This window comes from Sinocyclocheilus grahami, unplaced genomic scaffold (genome assembly GCF_001515645.1).
Source record: "Sinocyclocheilus grahami isolate Dianchi unplaced genomic scaffold, SAMN03320097.WGS_v1.1 scaffold397.1, whole genome shotgun sequence".
In the NCBI taxonomy this organism is placed as follows: domain Eukaryota; kingdom Metazoa; phylum Chordata; class Actinopteri; order Cypriniformes; family Cyprinidae; genus Sinocyclocheilus; species Sinocyclocheilus grahami.
In genome coordinates, this window is record NW_015505576.1 from 777,977 (window position 1) to 798,079 (window position 20,103).

General features: G+C 37.0%; 5 protein-coding genes across 5 annotated transcripts in view; all 5 read right to left on the minus strand.

Moving 5' to 3' along the window:
* The window catches only part of flvcr2b (FLVCR choline and putative heme transporter 2b), a 9,665-nt gene extending 9,265 nt beyond the window's left edge, over positions 1 to 400 (minus strand). Inside the window, exon 1 of the mRNA XM_016231633.1 lies at positions 1 to 400. This exon is cut by the window's left edge and continues 433 nt beyond it. Coding sequence (XP_016087119.1) covers positions 1 to 113 — 113 coding nt within the window. The 5' untranslated portion in view covers positions 114 to 400.
* Positions 401 to 2,264: 1,864 nt separating this feature from the next.
* LOC107550386 (trace amine-associated receptor 13c-like) lies at positions 2,265 to 3,251 on the minus strand. Its single transcript, XM_016231645.1, has one exon. The coding sequence runs from the start codon at positions 3,249 to 3,251 to the stop codon at positions 2,265 to 2,267; it is 987 nt and encodes a 328-aa protein (XP_016087131.1).
* Positions 3,252 to 8,596: 5,345 nt separating this feature from the next.
* Positions 8,597 to 9,595, minus strand: LOC107550373 (trace amine-associated receptor 13c-like). Its single transcript, XM_016231634.1, has one exon. The coding sequence runs from the start codon at positions 9,593 to 9,595 to the stop codon at positions 8,597 to 8,599; it is 999 nt and encodes a 332-aa protein (XP_016087120.1).
* A 405-nt stretch (positions 9,596 to 10,000) lies between these two features.
* On the minus strand, positions 10,001 to 17,496 carry LOC107550375 (syntaxin-7-like; the record flags this gene model as incomplete). The annotated part of the gene is made up of 5 exons (XM_016231635.1): positions 10,001 to 10,049; positions 14,902 to 14,951; positions 15,736 to 15,873; positions 17,170 to 17,260; positions 17,357 to 17,496. Coding segments are annotated over 5 exons (468 nt in total), but the record flags the coding sequence as incomplete, so codon positions are not given.
* A 692-nt stretch (positions 17,497 to 18,188) lies between these two features.
* LOC107550376 (trace amine-associated receptor 4-like) lies at positions 18,189 to 18,962 on the minus strand. The gene has a single exon (XM_016231636.1). The coding sequence runs from the start codon at positions 18,960 to 18,962 to the stop codon at positions 18,189 to 18,191; it is 774 nt and encodes a 257-aa protein (XP_016087122.1).
* Positions 18,963 to 20,103: the final 1,141 nt, after the last annotated feature.

Consider the following 20,103-nt stretch of genomic DNA (forward strand, 5'->3'; position numbering starts at 1 on the left):
CGCGTTTCAGGCGGTGCGTTTTGGTGTTCAAAAGTCACCTCAGCATCGGCTGTTTTTGTGAAATATTTATTATCATTCACCTCTCCGTCCACTGGCTTTGATTCATCGCTCATTTTCACTCGATTCAACCGCGTTCAGAGCGTCTCCCGAGACTGACAGATTCATTCATTCATGCTGAATGAACTGCTGTCACTGTATAACATGCCAAACTCTGCTGTAATTAAACACTTACTTCGCATGAAAGATTAATGCCATGTTTCCTGAGTTTAAAGGCTAGTGTATGTTCATCCGCTGCTCGGATTTAATAAAGTCTCCGGCTCTCGCAGCAGAAACTCTTCAAACGCTCGTTGAAAGTTTCGCCACCGTGATGAAGTTCCTGGCGTAAAAAAAAAAAACTAACCAGAAGAGAAATTATAAACAAACTTGGTGGCAAAAATGGGCGGAGCTTCACTGTAAGGCAGTCACGTGACATTCTTGCGCAAGTAGAACAACTTACTTCAAGATACAGTGTAATAAGTTGAAAATCTAACAGGAAACGTTCCAAAACCAAATGAAATAGCTATAAACATAGGGGTGTGGTTTGGTCAAGCCATTTTGGAAGGATCATAAATGTGCAATTTCCAGTTTTGAAATCTTTATTTTCTTAAATAGGCTACTTAACACACTTTTCTTTAATGACATGTCACTTAAATAATTATTAGCTTATTTTGTGCTCTGTTCATGAAGAAAAAGCATTCATTTATGAGGGGACAATTGTACGACCAAACTACATTTCCCATGATTCTCTGTTGCCCTCAAACTAATAAAATACACAAGTGCACATCACAATGATCTCTGAAGTAGGCTACTTGTTGGCGCAGCAAATATAACCGACATAACTTTGATAACTGAAGCCTTTTAATAGCTGATAATCTGTATCTTCATGTACGTGGATATTAATGTTTTGCAGTGATGAACCAACGCTGCTGCAGTCGAGTCAAGGTCACGTGCTTTGTGATTACAGGGCACATTCATTTATTTAATTTTACAGTGACGCCTGTAGTGGATTTCGCTGTTTATTACAGATACCAATCCTTGGAATTAATTTGAGATTTTGAATGCGACTCGAAGGAAGATTCAACTTTCTGGTCCGCCGAGCCCCCTCTAGTGGAGATAGACACCAATCACACAGACTGGAAACATGCCACTCGGCTCAGTTTACTGATGATTGTGCTGGATAAGGAAGAGGTGGCGCCCTCTGCTAGGTTGGAGCTACCGGTGAAGATTTGGCCCTGTTGATGTGGATAGTGTCAAGCTCCATCTATGCCATTAATTGCTCAAGCTAAGTATTATTTTAAATTATTACACACATTTACATCACATTTAACATTTATATATTGATATCATTTTATATAATTTATGCATGTATCACAATAAGAATATACTATATCTCACAAACTATGGTTTTAAGCCCAGATTCAGTATCATCATATTTTTGTAATATTTGTTGGCTAAACACAATAAAATTATACAGTGAAGTGATGTGACATGTGGCCAAGTATGGTGACCCATACTCGGAATTAGTGTTCTGCATTTAACCCATCCAAAGTGCACACACACACACACACACACACCGTGAACACACACTCGGAATCACACTAGTATACTTTTAGACAATGGTTAACTCTATTAAAAAGTAGATTTTAGAAGAACAAAGAGAAAAGGACATTTATTTTTAAAAGTCAGGTTGGGACAATTGTCACGTGTTTTATAAGTTATAATTTTAAACAATTCATCAATTTCAATACTTGTTGGCCAAAACAATGCCCTGTTATGTATGCATGTTACTTTTTAAACTTTTGCCTTTTCGTTAATAGTTTTTTTCATGATGGTTTTGCTCTTCAACGTTTCTGTTGAAACAAAACATGAAATAAGAGAGATATGCAAATGACAAAGGAAAAAAAAATCCCCCCACTATCATTGTTATACAGTAAACTAGCATGATTGAAAACACTATCCATGTCTTCACAGTCAAGTTTAATTTATTTTATTTTATTTACCTTTATTTAACCAGGAAATTAAAAACTCTTGAGATTTAAAATCTCATTTACAAGAGGGTCCTGGCCAAGATAGGCAGAACATTTAGTTACACATAAAACTAAATACATTCGCTTACATACACAAATCACTCAAAACATTTAATATATGACAAAATAAAATTATGAAGCAATACAGGCAAAGATCAGAAAAAAAAGAAAAAAACATTGTGTCTTACATTCAGTGAGTTACAGCACATTCATCAGGGATGAGTCTTTATTAAACATTTTAAATGTGAAAATTAATTTTAAGCTTTTCTGAAACCAAGGATAGAATAAGGCATAAATGATGGGATTAATGGTGGAGTTCAGGAAGAAAATCATTACAGTAACATCTCTGACATGAAACAAATCATCATCACTGTACGGAATCACTAAAGAGCAAATATAATATGGCAGTAAACACAGGAGAAACACAATGACCAGAATCCCCAGCAGTATGGCAGCTTTTCGCTCTGATTTGTCACTGACTCTGTTTTTGGAGGATTGTGTGCTGTTGTGAACCTGAAGGGCTCTTATAGCAGTCGCATGTTTCTTAGCAATGACAAAAACATGAGTGTATAATATTATAATGAGTGTACAAGGCATAAGAAACACAACTATGAGGTCAATGAGGGATGAAACCCCATCTATAATAGCAATACATATTCCTGGACACGTGACATCAGCGAAGTTTCCATTAACAAAAAGAAGAGTGAAGTTATAAAAGAGTGAAAACAACCAGTTAAATAAAGTTGCTATGCAGATAACAGTGGGTGAGATCTTCTCAAAGTAAAGGAAAGGCGAACGTAAGGCCAAAAACCGATCAACAGCTATCAGAGCCACAGTGTGAACAGACACGCTTGTCGCTTGAAAATTCACAATTTTTAAAGCAGAGCACATCACTGATCCTGAAATCCAACATGACTCAATGACCCAAGACAAATGCAGTGGCATCACAAAAACTCCAACCAGGAGATCGCACACAGCCAAAGAGAGGATGAGGATGTTCGCAGGTGTGTGGAGCTGCTTGAAGTGACTAACAGAGATGATGACCAGCAGGTTTCCACACACGGTCAGAAGAGACACAGCCGCTGCGGCCACATACAGAATCACATAGACAGATAAAGAAACAGATCTCTCTGGACACCAATATTCCTGACAGACGTCGCTTTGGTTTAGTGCTGTAAGATTCATTGTGAAATAATTGGAAGAACTGTCAAATTCCAATCAGAGCATTGTTCTCTGTTCTTTCATATATAATGTGCAATATATGCATAACCACATAAAGACTTCTGAACATGTTATTTGTTTCGCCAACAGCTCTAAACTGCTCCTCACTGAAACACAATCTACATATGCTCACGTGCGACAACCCATGCTGCCTTTTATACACTAGACATGTTGACTCTTTCCAAGACCGGCAGCATCAAGGGAGAAGAACATAGGCTACAGTTGGGAGATCAAATGATTTAGCAAAGTGTCACACAGAGCTCATACAAAAGCATGAGTGAATTTATATGAAATGTTTAAAATCAGAAACTAAAAGTGAAAAATTCTAGCCTTTAAAATTCTAATGTATGCATATAAATATCCCCATATATGCTGTTGGATTTGACTGTACTAAAGCATAAAATTGCCACAATATCTTTGTAGATAGTTCACATAGGCCTGCTTGTTTCTCCGGAAAAAAATGATACAGCCAGTTATTCTACTTTGAAATGTGTGTTTCGTGTCCGAATGCTGCCAATTTACCCAATCATATTTCGACAGCTCGGGTTGCCAGTTGGCGGAAAACAGCGAATTGCAGCCATGAAAGCCAGCAAACAAACTGGGTCAGAGATCGCAGATTCCACCTGACCTAAAAGCTTCGTCACCCATCTAAAAAGCTCTATGTCAAGAAGAATATTAAAACACACATAAATCAACTCATCGACTTACAGTAAAGCTCAATGCCTACCATGGTCATTGTGCTCAATTGTGCTCACTTGTGCTTCTAACTTAAAAAATTTAGGAGCACGTTCAAAATTTTAGGAGCACCTTCTAAACAATAATCCAAAATGTTATCAAAAAGTAGCCTTTCCATTACGAGGTGACATTTGTCTCCTCTAACTTTATTAAAAGTATGTCATCTTTTGTCAAATTCTCAAAAAAATTATATATTTTATATGCTTTTTAAAAATTGTAATTAAAACGACAGAATAGGAGTAGAATAAGAAACATAAGTTAAAAATCAAATGAAATCAATATTAACAAAATTTATTTGTAAAGGTGGCACAGCAGAACACAAAAGTGGCTTGATGTACTTTCAGACATTTAATGAGGTTCAGAAGTGGAATGAGTGCAATTAAATCCATAAATTCATGATTATATTAATGTTTTAAATATAACATTTTGAATATAGAAATATTAAATTATTTAAATAACTGAAAAGATACTTTAAAAATGAAACTAAAACTGCCAGCAGGTCACTGATTTTTATTACGGAATCATTCATTCAATTGATTCATTCGAATGGCTGATTCATTCAAGAATGAATCAAGTGACTGTCTTTATGAATGGGTAATCATGAATCACTGACTCACTAGATTCGTTTAAAAACCCCCGTTCATTCATAACGAAACACCGCTGTGCTTGAATGGAGAGGCGCTGTGACTTTGTTTTACACTATTTTCGACGACGAAATGGAGCAAAATCAGACAATAGTGTTATAGTCAGACAATGTAAGTCCCTTAATATTAACTTCTTGTTTATTGAATTGTATTGTATTAAATCAGTTATCACATTTACAAACTCCCTTAAAAATCATTCAAAGCTGTCGCTCATCTTAGTTCTTCGCGAGCTCACATATATAATCCACGAAGCTCTCTACACTGCGCAATGAATCTCGTATTTACACTGTCTACACTTTGCTTATGAAAGGATTCGTGAGATATATCTGTGATAGATTACTCGACGCTGGAAAAACACGTAACGTTAGAAATCGTTGAAGCTCCCCTGAGCGCAATCACAAATATGATGATGATCGGGTCAGTCGCACTGGTGCTCCTAAAAGCCGTAATTTTCAGTTGCAAATGCGACTGAAATGGTCGCACTGTCGAGCCCTGGGTTGGAGAAACAACTCCAATATTTAGAATTTGGACAGCAGTACCAATTTCAACTGCTAGCTCTCAATAGTACATACTTACATACTTCATGGGATATGAGGCCACGGGAGAGGATTTGTTAATGGCAGAGAAGCAACCAGTAATATAGGATGACTAGTAGACTAGTATTGTTTTGTTCATCTGTTGGTTACCAGAACAATCATGTAGTAGCCTAATTATTTGCACCAACAGAGGGCGCTGTAAGCTACACTAATTACTTGGTCACATGCCGCTACTTTAGCCATGAAGAACTTAAGGCCAAAGTTGACTTCAGTTTACTTTGTATACGAGGGACAGCATACAGTGCGCGTGACGCAAATTTCGTCACCAGAATAGTACACGCATACTGTACGCACACCATCTAATTTTTGTAACCGTGCATACTTCGGCCCTGTTCCAAATAGCACCCTAAACCCTTGCGGTCTTCCTCTGAGTCCACACTTTCATGACGTGATGACGCGTTGACTGTCATGTAGTAGTCTGCTGCAGAGCTCGCCTCAGTGTGGGCTCGGCAGAAGTGCACATTGAGGGTGCATAGCGGCCACAAAGGGCACTCGCGAGCACCTATCTGAAAGCTAAAATGAAGAATGGGACACCCTATGGTCTTGCGGACTTAACTGACACGTGTACACGGCGCCGATTGTAAGACCCACATTGTCAGTTTGAATGATTCAATCAAGTGAAATATTAAAACCTCTAAATCTGACAGAGCCTTTCAACATGATCATGTGACTTAATTAATGAAATAAGCCAATAATATGTTTACGGCCTGGTTCGTGTTAATATGATCCATGACTGGGGACAGAATAGGAGTAGAATAAGAAACATAAGTTAAAAATCAAATGAAATCAATATTAACAAAATTTATTTGTAAAGGTGGCACAGCAGAACACAAAAGTGGCTTGATGTACTTTCAGACATTTAATGAGGTTCAGAAGTGGAATGAGTGCAATTAAATCCATAAATTCATGATTATATTAATGTTTTAAATATAACATTTTGAATATAGAAATATTAAATTATTTAAATAACTGAAAAGATACTTTAAAAATGAAACTAAAACTGCCAGCAGGTCACTGATTTTTATTACGGAATCATTCATTCAATTGATTCATTCGAATGGCTGATTCATTCAAGAATGAATCAAGTGACTGTCTTTATGAATGGGTAATCATGAATCACTGACTCACTAGATTCGTTTAAAAACCCCCGTTCATTCATAACGAAACACCGCTGTGCTTGAATGGAGAGGCGCTGTGACTTTGTTTTACACTATTTTCGACGACGAAATGGAGCAAAATCAGACAATAGTGTTATAGTCAGACAATGTAAGTCCCTTAATATTAACTTCTTGTTTATTGAATTGTATTGTATTAAATCAGTTATCACATTTACAAACTCCCTTAAAAATCATTCAAAGCTGTCGCTCATCTTAGTTCTTCGCGAGCTCACATATATAATCCACGAAGCTCTCTACACTGCGCAATGAATCTCGTATTTACACTGTCTACACTTTGCTTATGAAAGGATTCGTGAGATATATCTGTGATAGATTACTCGACGCTGGAAAAACACGTAACGTTAGAAATCGTTGAAGCTCCCCTGAGCGCAATCACAAATATGATGATGATCGGGTCAGTCGCACTGGTGCTCCTAAAAGCCGTAATTTTCAGTTGCAAATGCGACTGAAATGGTCGCACTGTCGAGCCCTGGGTTGGAGAAACAACTCCAATATTTAGAATTTGGACAGCAGTACCAATTTCAACTGCTAGCTCTCAATAGTACATACTTCACTTTTAAATGGGATATGAGGCCACGGGAGAGGATTTGTTAATGGCAGAGAAGCAACCAGTAATATAGGATGACTAGTATTTGCGGGCTGTTTTGTTCATCTGTTGGTTACCAGAACAATCATGTAGTAGCCTAATTATTTGCACCAACAGAGGGCGCTGTAAGCTACACTAATTACTTGGTCACATGCCGCTACTTTAGCCATGAAGAACTTAAGGCCAAAGTTGACTTCAGTTTACTTTGTATACGAGGGACAGCATACAGTGCGCGTGACGCAAATTTCGTCACCAGAATAGTACACGCATACTGTACGCACACCATCTAATTTTTGTAACCGTGCATACTTCGGCCCTGTTCCAAATAGCACCCTAAACCCTTGCGGTCTTCCTCTGAGTCCACACTTTCATGACGTGATGACGCGTTGACTGTCATGTAGTAGTCTGCTGCAGAGCTCGCCTCAGTGTGGGCTCGGCAGAAGTGCACATTGAGGGTGCATAGCGGCCACAAAGGGCACTCGCGAGCACCTATCTGAAAGCTAAAATGAAGAATGGGACACCCTATGGTCTTGCGGACTTAACTGACACGTGTACACGGCGCCGATTGTAAGACCCACATTGTCAGTTTGAATGATTCAATCAAGTGAAATATTAAAACCTCTAAATCTGACAGAGCCTTTCAACATGATCATGTGACTTAATTAATGAAATAAGCCAATAATATGTTTACGGCCTGGTTCGTGTTAATATGATCCATGACTGGGTGCAAACATAACATGTAGTTAGACTACAACATTTGAACACACACACACACACACACACACACACAGGTTTGTTTTTATGGTTTAAGGGGACTCTGCATAGGCGTAATGGTTTTTATACTGTACAAACCGTATTTTCTATTGCCCTACACCAACCCTACCCCTAAACCTACCCCTCACAGGAAACTTTCTGCATTTTTAGATTTTATAAGCCTGAATTATTTATAAGCCTTCTGAATTACGGGGACACTGAAAATGTCCTCATAAATCACCTTCTCGTTGTAATACCTATGTCATACCCATGTTATTATACAAATTTGTGTCCTCATAAACCACATAAACATGCACACACACAGACACACACACACAAATCCACATATAAGGTTTTCCTTACCCATTAACGGTTTATAATAGTATTAAAGTAACGAATTACAGAGGGATGGGATATATCTCAATCTCAGTTTCAGTACTCTGCTATTGGAGCCTGTTGTCAAAAAAGGTAAACATGTTTTAAATGATCTGCATCTCTGCAATAATTGACAAAATATTCAATAGCTGGGTTATAGTCAAGACTCATATTTAATATAACAAAAATAATGTAGAAAAAAAAACATTAACCTAACTGTAAAAATAATTTTCCAAAGTTGTAAATAAAACAAAGATTATTGGAGTATGTTCTACAAGAAAATACTATTTCAGTTTCTCTACTTAAAAATTCCATGTTTAATTCAATGTTACCTGCCCTTTATTTGTAATTTTTTAAGAAATTTACTAGCACTCTTTGGATGAAAATAGTTTATACTAGTGTGAAAATTAAAAAACAAAAAAAGGGGGAAACATTCTGTTTTTCATTCAGTGACTTGGAGCAAATTCATCAGGGATGAGTCTTTATTCAACACTTTAAATGTGAAAATTAACTTTAAACTTTTCTGAAACCAGGGATAGAATAAAGCATAAATGATGGGATTAATGGTGGAGTTCAAGAAGAAAAATATTACAGCAACATTTCTGACATAAAACCTGTCAGCATTGTCATATGAACTCACTAAAGTACAAATATAATATGGCAGTAAACACAGGAGAAACACAAGGACCAGAATCCCCAGCAGTATGGCAGCTTTTCGCTCTGATTTGTCACTGACTCTGTTTTTGGAGGATTGTGTGCTGTTGTGAACCTGAAGGGCTCTTATAGCAGTCGCATGTTTCTTAGCAATGACAAAAACATGAGTGTATAATATTATAATGAGTGTACAAGGCATAAGAAACACAAACAGGAGATCAATGAGGGATGAAACCCCATCTATACTAGCAATACATATTCCTGGACACGTGACATCAGCAAAGTTTCCATTAACAAAAAGAAGAGTGAAGTTATAAAAGAGTGAAAACAACCAGTTAAATAAAGTTGCTATGCAGATCACAGTGGGTGAGATCTTCTCAGAGTAAAGAAAAGGAGAACTTAAAGCCAAAAAACGATCAACTGCTATCAGAGCCACAGTGTGAACAGACACGCTTGTCGCCTGAAAAGTCACAAAACTGAAAACTGAACACATCACTGATCCTGAAATCCAACATGACTCAATAAGCCAAGATAAGTGAAACGGCATCACAAAAACTCCAACCAGGAGATCGCACACAGCCAAAGAGAGGATGAGGATGTTCGCAGGTGTGTGGAGCTGCTTGAAGTGACTAACAGAGATGATGACCAGCAGGTTTCCACACACGGTCAGAAGAGACACAGCCGCTGCGGCCACATACAGAATCACATAGACAGATAAAGAAACAGATCTCTCTGGACACCAATATTCCTGACAGACGTCGGTTTGGTTCATTGCTGTAAGATTCATTGTGAAGCGTATTGCTCCCTGTGACTTCCTTTATATACAAAATGCGTAGCCATAGATAAAGATCTCTGAAGATATGCTAACTGTATCTCCAACAGCTCTGAATTTCTCATCATCTGAAACACAAACCTACACTGATTCCTGGAGGCTCCACAACACCTGATAAAAAGCTACAACCCATGCTGCCTTTTATAAACTTGACATGTTGACTCTTTCCAATACCAGCAGCATCAAGTGAGAAGAACATATAGTTGGGAGATCAACTGACTCTTAAGTTGCATGTTAACATATTAGGTTTTAAGTGTTATATATACACATTGAAAATGCATCCACCCACCCACCCACCCACCCACCCACACACACACAGAAAACAGAAGTGAATAAAGAGAAAAGTTTCTAAACTTTAAATTAGTCTGCTTTAGGTATCCTACACTCCGCCATAGGTACAAAAATATAACTAGAACAAACATTATGAAAAGAGCCATAAAAGTGCAATGCAATGGCTTTTACAGTATTTATTGTTTCTTAATGATTTAAAAATGACATGACAAAATGCAGCCTGAATCAACGTATGCACAGCCAGCAAATGAGATGTTTTGAATATGATACTACGTGTACTCTGGGTCCGTATAAAAATAGTTTATTAGTTTATTGTGTTTAAATGGGTTGTGAGAATGGTGTACTTTGCTTTACTCAAAGAACTTGCAGCGCATGCTCGAGAGACAGTGCGTGGGAGAGGTTATACAGAAAACCCTTCGATAGACAGCACTCCCTCATTTATTATAATCTAGATTCACCAACACTAATGAGGATATAAGAACAAATTTATGTCTAATCACTGGCAGAAACTTTACGGGACAACTTTTTCTGTGTAAATACAGACCATTATTTATTTTTTTTACACTTAGATTCCCTATGGCTTGATTTGAGTTCTCAAATATATGACTCTTATGAGTCGGCTCTTTTAATTAATCGGTCTATATGACCCGAGTTTTCAGTTTGAATGATTCTAAGAAGTGATTTTAAGAAATATTAAAGGCTCTGAATGTGTCAGAGCTTTTAAACATGATTATGCAACTTAATTACTGAAATAAACACATGTTATAGACATAGATAGTACAACATTTAAACACATTTAGGCCTGGTTTCACAAGGTTTTCCTGATCATAGTTTTTGCCATTTTAGTATTAAAATAATGAATTACAGAGGGGAGACTGGAGCTATAGCTGTACACATGGGCTATATCTCAATCTCAGTATATTTTAGTAGTCTACGAGGAGCCTGTTTTTAAAAAAGGTCAACATGTGTTAACTGTATCTCTGCAATAATTGAGGAAATATTCAATAGCTGTTTTGTAGTAAAGATTCATGTTTAAGATGACAAAATAATGTATATTAACCTAGACAATATATAAAAATAAACAACAGGAAAAACAGAGAGGAAACATTGTGTCTTATTCAGTGAGTTACAGGACATTCATCAGGGAGGGGTCTTTATTTAACACTTTAAATGTGAAAATTAATTTGAAGCTTTTTCCGAAACCAGGGATAGAATCAGGCTGGAGCAGTGGGCGTGGCCAAAGATTAGGGCGTGCTGGTTAGGGTTAGTTTCGATTGTAGTATTACCCTTTCGGCACGCCACCTTTTGCCACTCCCATTACTCTGACCTGCAGCCACCCCTCTCCAAGTTAGTGAGTTTGTTAAATACACTGGTGTCTAAGGAAAGCAGCAATAATAATCAATTCAGACCTACAACAAGAGAAAAATAACAAAAATTAAGAAACAATATAAATATGCAAGGAGAGAAAAGATTGCACAGCAGGTCAGTCACAACTTTTTTTTTTTTGGCATAAATGTAATTTATTCTGAAGCAATAGTCTCATCAATGCTCTATCAGGTCTTACTTTAATCAGCATATTTGTGACATTTGCCTTAAATTGATTCTAGGACACTTTTTTAACTTTATGAAGGGCAATATTTTCTTAAATTTATAAAATATACGCGTCATAATTAACGTCAAATTCTTACATTTTATCAATACATTCAGTTAGAATAATAAGACACTGTATGGTTGTTACCATTCAAATGAAATCAGTATCAACACACTCCATCTTTCCACTGTAGATGAAACAGGAGCTGCATCAGAAATGCCATTTAGATGTATTTACTCAGACTTTTTAATGAAGAGGTTCCATGAATGCATTTAGGCCTACACAGTAAAATTGCAAATGCATAAATAATATTATAAGATTAATGTTTTACTTTTTTAACATACAAATATGAAATGTTGGAAAAATGCAATGATTTGAAACCAATATGAAACCAAACCACCAGTAGGTGGCGGCAAGTCACTGTCTTAATGAGTGAGTCATTGATTCAACCGATTCGTTCAAACAGCTCATTCATTCAATAAATGAAGCAAGTGACTTTATGGCCGTTTCTCAAACGGAAGGCTGCATCCTCCAGAGGTTGCATTTGCAGGCTGCATACGTCATCAAGCCTGATTTATTTCAGTTAACTGAGCATTATATTCGCGAGCCATAAGCAAATTACAACAATTTACACTTAACTAGAATAATGGTCAAATTTATAACTGTTAATATTTAAAAATTTTTTATCTTCTTTAGGGGGAGCGCGGGGCACAAAGTAACGCAGGGTTAGTTGTAACACACATGGTTTGAATATTTCCACACATGCTAGCATAACAAAATTTACAGTATTTATTAGTTAATAATCAACATTATATAGAAAAAAAGTGTGCCAAAATTCTAAAATCTTTTGACGATATTTACATACATACAATACATTTATTTTACCATAGTAATATAAAAATTCTGGCTTAAGTAAATTTTTCATCTCAGTTTTTATTATTCATTTAAAATGAGACAAATCTGCTATTATTTTAATCTCCAATCTGCTATTTTTCAGTTCAGATAGTTTTTTAATGCTTTGATAACTAGCAGAAGACACTAACCAGTTTTAAATTCCAGTTGCGTGGATGGGGCACGTTGTAACACTGCGTTACAATGTGCTATTCTATGACATTAGCGATGTAATTTACACTATTTAATGAATTTTAACGAGAAACAACGAGAAACAGGTGAATAAAGACTGACAGTCAATGTTTAATGTTTCGAAATTATTATTTCAAGACATGTAAAGCATTTTTGCTCGTTTATGTGGGCCGTCCCAAGCATGGTTGCAATGTGTTCATCGTCAAATTCCAAAATCAGATTATTTTTAATTCTTAAAAAACGCCATTATTTTATTTGAAAAATATATTATATTATTTTATTTTATTAACAAAATATTTTAGTTTGTCTTTTTTTCATTCGATCAGATAACATTTTAAGCTGTCATATGGTCATGTTACAAAGTGCCCCTCAGATGTTACAATGTACCCCACCTACGGGTCATGTTGTCACATTTCACTTCCATTTTTTGAGGGTAAATAGCCTAAAGAAAAACTTATACACTGTAATTATGAAACGAAGTGTCATATTTGTACTAGACAAGTGTAAAATTACTGTGGATAAAAAAATTATATTCTGAACCCATGTGGATTTACACAAACTGAGAAAGTCAAAAAGTGTTACTTTGTGCCCCGCTCTCCCCCTATACGACGTATGCAGCCTACAAATGCGACCTCCAAAGGATGCAGCCTTCCGTTTGAGAAACGGCCTATGAATGGCTCACTGAATCATTGACTCACCTGATTCGTTCAAAAATGCTGAATCATTCAGTAATGAAACACTCGGTACGTTTACATGGACAACAATACTCCAATTTTAATAATAATAATAATAATAATAATAATTCATTACATTTCTATAGCGCTTTTCTAGGCACTCAAAGCGCTTTACATTGTCAGGGGGTATCTCCTCGTCCACCAGCATTGTGCTTTTCGCCGCATTTTGCGACAGGATACACACCGACAGGGGAAGTCGTGGCCTAATGGTTAGAGAGTTGGACTCATAACCCAAAGGTTGTGGGTTTGAGTCTCGTACCGGCAGGGATTGTAGGAAGGAAAGGAGAACTTAAAGCCAAAAACCGATCAACAGCTATCAGAGCCACAGTGTGAACAGACACGCTTGTCGCCTGAAAAGTCACAAAATTGAAAACTGAACACATTACTGATCCTGAAATCCAACATGACTCAATAAGCCAAGATAAGTGAAACGGCATCACAAAAACTCCAACCAGGAGATCGCACACAGCCAAAGAGAGGATGAGGATGTTCGCAGGTGTGTGGAGCTGCTTGAAGTGACTAACAGAGATGATGACCAGCAGGTTTCCACACACGGTCAGAAGAGACACAGCCGCTGCGGCCACATACAGAATCACATAGACAGATAAAGAAACAGATCTCTCTGGACACCAATATTCCTGACAGACGTCGCTTTGGTTCACTGCTGTTAGATTCATGATGTGTGAAGTACTCTGGAGAGACATCAAGTCTTCCTTCTTGTATATAGAACAAATCAACAATGAATTTGAATCTAATATTTGTATTTACACCAGAGTGAGTCCAGTCTCATTCGGTCCTCAGTGTAAAGGGTTTGCATTGTTCCCAGTGAGCAGGATGACACCAACTTTGGCAAACAATACGCTTTGCTGATTTTTTATACGCAAATGTCTCCTCCCCTCATCAGTCAATGTTTAATAATGTGCTTCTGCTGGGAGTTCATGTTAATTACATCTTCATCTTTGCACATCTTTGCACAATCACTATTTTTTTTTCATTCTTTCATCATTATATCTTGAATTTCAAACTCAATACACAAGTGTTTTGTTTCTCTTTTAAATGAAAAAAAAAAAAAAGATATGTACTTTCCATCTTCTGAAGGATATTTTTCACAGTTATATTTGTCAAATTTGGGATACTAAATTTGGCACTTTTATCCAAAGCAGTTTGAGTAAATGTAGAGAAGAAAAATTATATAAAAGACATGAAACTGGCACAAATATACAGAAAATCAAACATTTTATTGTCTCTTTTTGAATATTAATCTATACTCAGACTCTCTCACTTCAAACACATCTGGATTAACCTCATATAAATGGAATTTTCTTTATTTATCTCCACAGCAGCATCTCAGTTTTTGGGAAAAGGGTGATTCAACATTATTTACATAATTTAATTTAAAATGCAATAAATCATGGAAAAAAACAAAAACAAATGCTTTTCAAATACAACAAATTACAAAAAGAAGATAAATTACTGCCTATACAATAAATTAATTGGGCAGCCCTTTAGCAAGCATTTTGCTTTTATGCATAAATATGACAAATAATATTAAAGTGTCTAACCTTTGAAAGGGTGATGGAAATCCTCCAAACCCATCATCTAAATCGCCACCCTGGGGACAGATAGAAGATTGTGAGGATAACGTATAGAAAACCTTAATAATGTGTGCCAATATGCCACTTTTATTACTCACAAAAAACACCATTATACTTTATCATCTGCAGTACTGCGACAAAGTTGTTATTCACAATCATGCTCTTTAAACAAACATTAGATGCATCCTATCTTGTGACATATGTGGCTTTTAAATAGTATGTATAACCAGGGTTATTATAGCTAACTAAATCTAAAACTATAAAAAAGTTAAAATATACTGAAATAAAATAAACTGAAATACAGTAGATACTAAAAAACACCCTTAAACTTATTTTATTTCAGCTAGTTTCCACGACAACATTTCTCCTTAGTTTAACTTGAAGTACTAAACTAACCCAGCTAAATATATAAATAAATAAACAAAATAAACTAAAACTAATAAATAAAAATTAATAAAACCTACATACCTGTATATATATATATATATATATAAAAAATAATAATAGGAATTACAAAAGCACAACAAAATAAAACACTTTTAAATTAAATTAAAAACTACAAAAAGCACAAAATATAAAAATAAAATGTAATTCAAAATATTAACAAAAAGTATAATAGTAAATAAATGATACTAAAATAACATTGTATAACTATCAAAACGATGGACAATAGAAACTGGCACTTTCACGTTAGATATTAGTGTCTGTATAAATGGTCTTGGGATTTAACCTTCAGTTGGGTGGATAATATCAATTTATTAATGTAATTCTTTAAGCACAAACGTAACAGATGAAACATACTGAAATTCTCGTGCTCGCTCGGACACGTGCCACAAACTCCTTCTCTTTCTTTGCTACCTCTCGCTGAGCTTTCTGGAAAAGGGCCAGCGCATTGGAGAATTCAGTGATGAGACGTTCTCGCTGGATTTTTCTTTGCCTCTGTGTGAGAAAAGAGGAACGTCACATCTGAGCAGGCCTGTTTAAAGGGGTCATATGATGTTGCTAAAAAGAACATTATTTTGTGTATTTGGTGTAATGAAATGTGTTTATGCGGTTTAAGGTTAAAAAACATTATTTTCCACATACTGTACATTATTGTTTCTCCTTTATGCCCCGCCTTTCAGAAATGCCTTGATTTTTACAAAGCTCATCGGTCTGAAAAGCGAGGTGTGCTCTGATTGGCCAGCTATCCAGTGCGTTGTGATTGGCTGAATACCTCAAGCGTGTGACAGAAATGTTACGCCCCTTACCATATTGTGATGCCCTGTCAGGCCAGAGTGACGAAACATTAAAACCCATGAATGAGGCATTTGTTGCATCCAGTGGGGACTTAATTACGGATTATAATGACTTATACTGTCTTTTTACACATTGCGTTGCATCGCGCCGCGTAAACATAAAACCATGTCTGCATTTGTGATCAGAGAAATAACAAACAACAATTGCTACTCTACACTGCCCAAAACTCACGTTTGAATCATCAGTGGCAAATTCTTTGAATATAAAAAATTTACGTACAGTCTGTGAGTCAGAACTGCCGGCATTGTAGTCTACTCTACCAGGATCAGGAAACAGTCCTCCATAAAATGTGCTGCACACATCTGAATATTTGGGTTGAAGTGTTCTGGAACAGTGTTTTAAATACAACTTAACCACTGATTTCTAGTCGTGTCCTCTTTTGGAAGGCCAAACAAAGTAGTTTCGCTTTCACAACGAAACACAGCGTCACACACGGCGAGCTAGAGTGAGCAGCGGCGGCCTACAGTGAGCAGAGGCCGGCGGCTAGAGTGAGCAGAGGCGGTGGGCTTGAGAATGGCGTGGCCGGCAGATTCGACGAAGGAGCAGCCGGAGGGCTTGCGGCAACCACATGTGACTTTAAGGGATAGTTGTTCACCCAAAACTGAAAGTTTGGTTACCACTGCAACACAATGTTAAACAGAACTGTTTGGTTACCAACACTCTTCAAAATATCTTGAAATACAAATAAAGTTGAAATAAATAAAGTGAAATAAAGTTTGGAACGATGAGGATAAGCAAATTATAATTTAACTTTACATTTTGAGAGAACTATCCCTTTAAGTTAAATAATGCCTTTTATTTATTTCTAAATCAGAAAGTTCTGGATGTTGAATGTTCCATCATATAACTCATATTTGCTTAAATCTATTTAAGTGCTGTCACTGGAAATATTGTATGTATATGAGGTGATGCGGTGGGACAGTGAGGACGCTGTACCTGTTCTGTGGTCACAGGTAAAGCACTGTAATCTTTCATGCATTTGTCTGTTGCTTTAGCAAGCTGATTGACCTTCTGCTGTTTCTCCTGTCTGTAGGTTTTGACAAATACAAAGAAATATAATTGGATTGACATATATGTAGGTCAATTAAAGAGAACTGAACTAGCTGCTTGTATTCAAACTCACAATGTCTGTCGCAGGTCAGTCGTGTCTTGTGCTGTTCCAAAATGTCTCATCATCTGCTGGATTTCATTAGCTGGTAAAAACGGAAGACAATATCTAGACAAACACACACTGGAAAACACCTCCTGTGCTACTGGTTTATGTAAAAGTGAGCATAATGGTTTCCATTCATTTCCATAATAAATTCACCTACACACTTTTGCATGTTGTGGTTTCTAGATGTGTTTTTGTTCACATTACAATGAGTAACAGAAATATGCACAACATTTGGTACAAGGACTGAGCGACCTCCCAGTTAGTTTTATGCCAAAATGGATGGTTATATTATATATATATATATATATATATATATATATATATATATATATATATATATATATATATCGCCAGCACATTTGTGTCAACTCCGCTTGATCTGGACATGATGGAGATCTTCACAGAATAATTCACCAAACCTAGAAAGATTACACGTTAAATCCCATTTGCTCTCAGAATTACAGGGAAAACATGTGTATGCATATATAGTAGGGATGCACCGATATGAAAATTTTGGCCGATACCGATAACCGATTATTCTTTATTTTTGAAAGCCGATAACCGATATGTTGGCCGATAAATCTATATCCAAATTGTTATATACTTTTTGAGAGCCTGATTACAAAAAAGGTCTCATCATTAAAAGCCACATCCCAAACACTTCAACATAAGCAGCCTAGTTTGAACGGTGTACGTTTTAAAAATATTTTTACTCTCCCATTACCAAATTTAGTCATAAAAAAGTCTTACAAATAAATAAAATAATGCATAAATAATGCAAACAAGTCACTGGACATCATTACACGTACACGAAGACAATTATACTCAATGTTTTTGTTGCTTTCACCTCTGATTTCCTGAATGATTTTGGATTTTTCTGAGATGCCATTTTCTTTGAAGTAATGGAAATGGCTTTAGCTTGTCTCAAAGCCACAGTGAGAATTCTTATATACAGTATTACCATTACTGTACATGGAGCAATGAAACTCACTATCAGGTCAGTTGGACCCCAGGCGTTGCTGACAGCCACTGCACATTCCCTTAGACAGAAGACAGTTGTTCCTGTCAGGTTTGTATTCCCTAAATTCATTGGTACTAGATTATAACAGAAGGACACAGTCCATCCTAAACTTATGCACATCATTGTTTTTCTAATTGTCATTTTAGACATATACATGAGTGGCTCACATACAGCAAAATAACGATCAATTGCTACAAGCATGATATTAATGAGTGAAGCAGATCCAAGAACAGACATAATCACATGAAAGATCCGACAGTGCGACTTTCCCATATAAAAACAGGAGTTTATGCTCCTAAGGCTTTCAACCGGCATCACACAAATTCCCACCAAGAAGTCAGAAAGGGCCAGTGAGAGGATGAGGAGGTTGGTCGGTGTGTGAAGCTGCTTGAAAGCTGTTATAGAGATGATGACAAGTAGATTTCCAAACACTGTCAGCACGGAAACTGCAGATATGTACAAGAACAAGAATACATTGACATAAGTCAAATGAAAGTCAAGAGAGCAGCTTGTATTACGGTGGTGGAAGCAGTGATGTTCAAGAAATTCCATGGAGAAAGTCCTCACTGCTTTAAAGCTCAAGGCCCATGTTTATGATATGACTGCAGATCCAGGATCCTAAATCAGAATTTCACTGCCAGTTTGCTTATATAAAGGCAAATGTCAGGTGTCATTTATGGGAGTGGCCGAGAATTACATCAGCATCAGCTACCGTCACATTTACAGATGTTTACAAGAGTTCATGGCCTCCTAATTTTGATAATAAGCATGTTGCCCCCCATACTAACTCTTAAGCAATTAAGTAAACACTTAGTAATAAAAAATAAGAAAATCACAAGCAATAGGACAAATAAAACTACAACAAAGACATAAATTAAATAGTTCTTTAAGTTTTTTTTTCAGGCAGGCCTAATATTCAAGAAACGCTACAAAAATTGAATAAAGTCATCAAATATTAAAGGGGTCATATGATGCGATTTCAATTTTTCCTTTCTCTTTGGAGTGTTACAAGCTCTTGGTGCATAAAGAAGATCTGTAAAGTTGCAAAGACTAAAGTCTCAAATCCAAAGAGATATTCTTTATAAAAGTTAAGAGTCAGCCACACCTACCTAAAACGGCTAGTTCTCAAGGTCCATGATATGACTGCGTCACTATGTGGGAAGATTTGCATAATGCCGCCCAAATGTTCACGCAAAGAAAGAAGGCGTAACTTTTATTCTTGCTGTAGTATTGTTGTTGCCGCCGCCATGTCGTGAAGGCGCTGTGTGTTTCGTTGTGAAAGCGAAACTACTTTGTTTGGCCTTCAAAAAGAGGATGATATCTGCTTCGTCATGCCTAGAGCTGATCTGTGCTGGTCGCTGATGAAATACAACAACTTTGCGCTGTGGATCACTGGATCGGCTTTCATCGTGGACGAAGCGGAGTCCAGCCCGGGATCGTCACATGTGGTTGCTGCAAGCCCTCCGGACGCTCCTTCGTTGAATCTGCTGGCCGTGCCGTTCTCAAGCCCGCCGCCTCTGCTCACTCTAGCCCTCCGGCCGTTCCTCACTCTAGGCCGCCGCCGCTCACTCACTCTAGCCCTCCGGCCGTTCCTCACTCTAGCCCCCCGGCCGTTCCTCACTCTAGCCCTCCGGCCGTTCCTCACTCTAGCCCCCCGGCCGTTCCTCACTCTAGCCCTCCGGCCGTTCCTCAC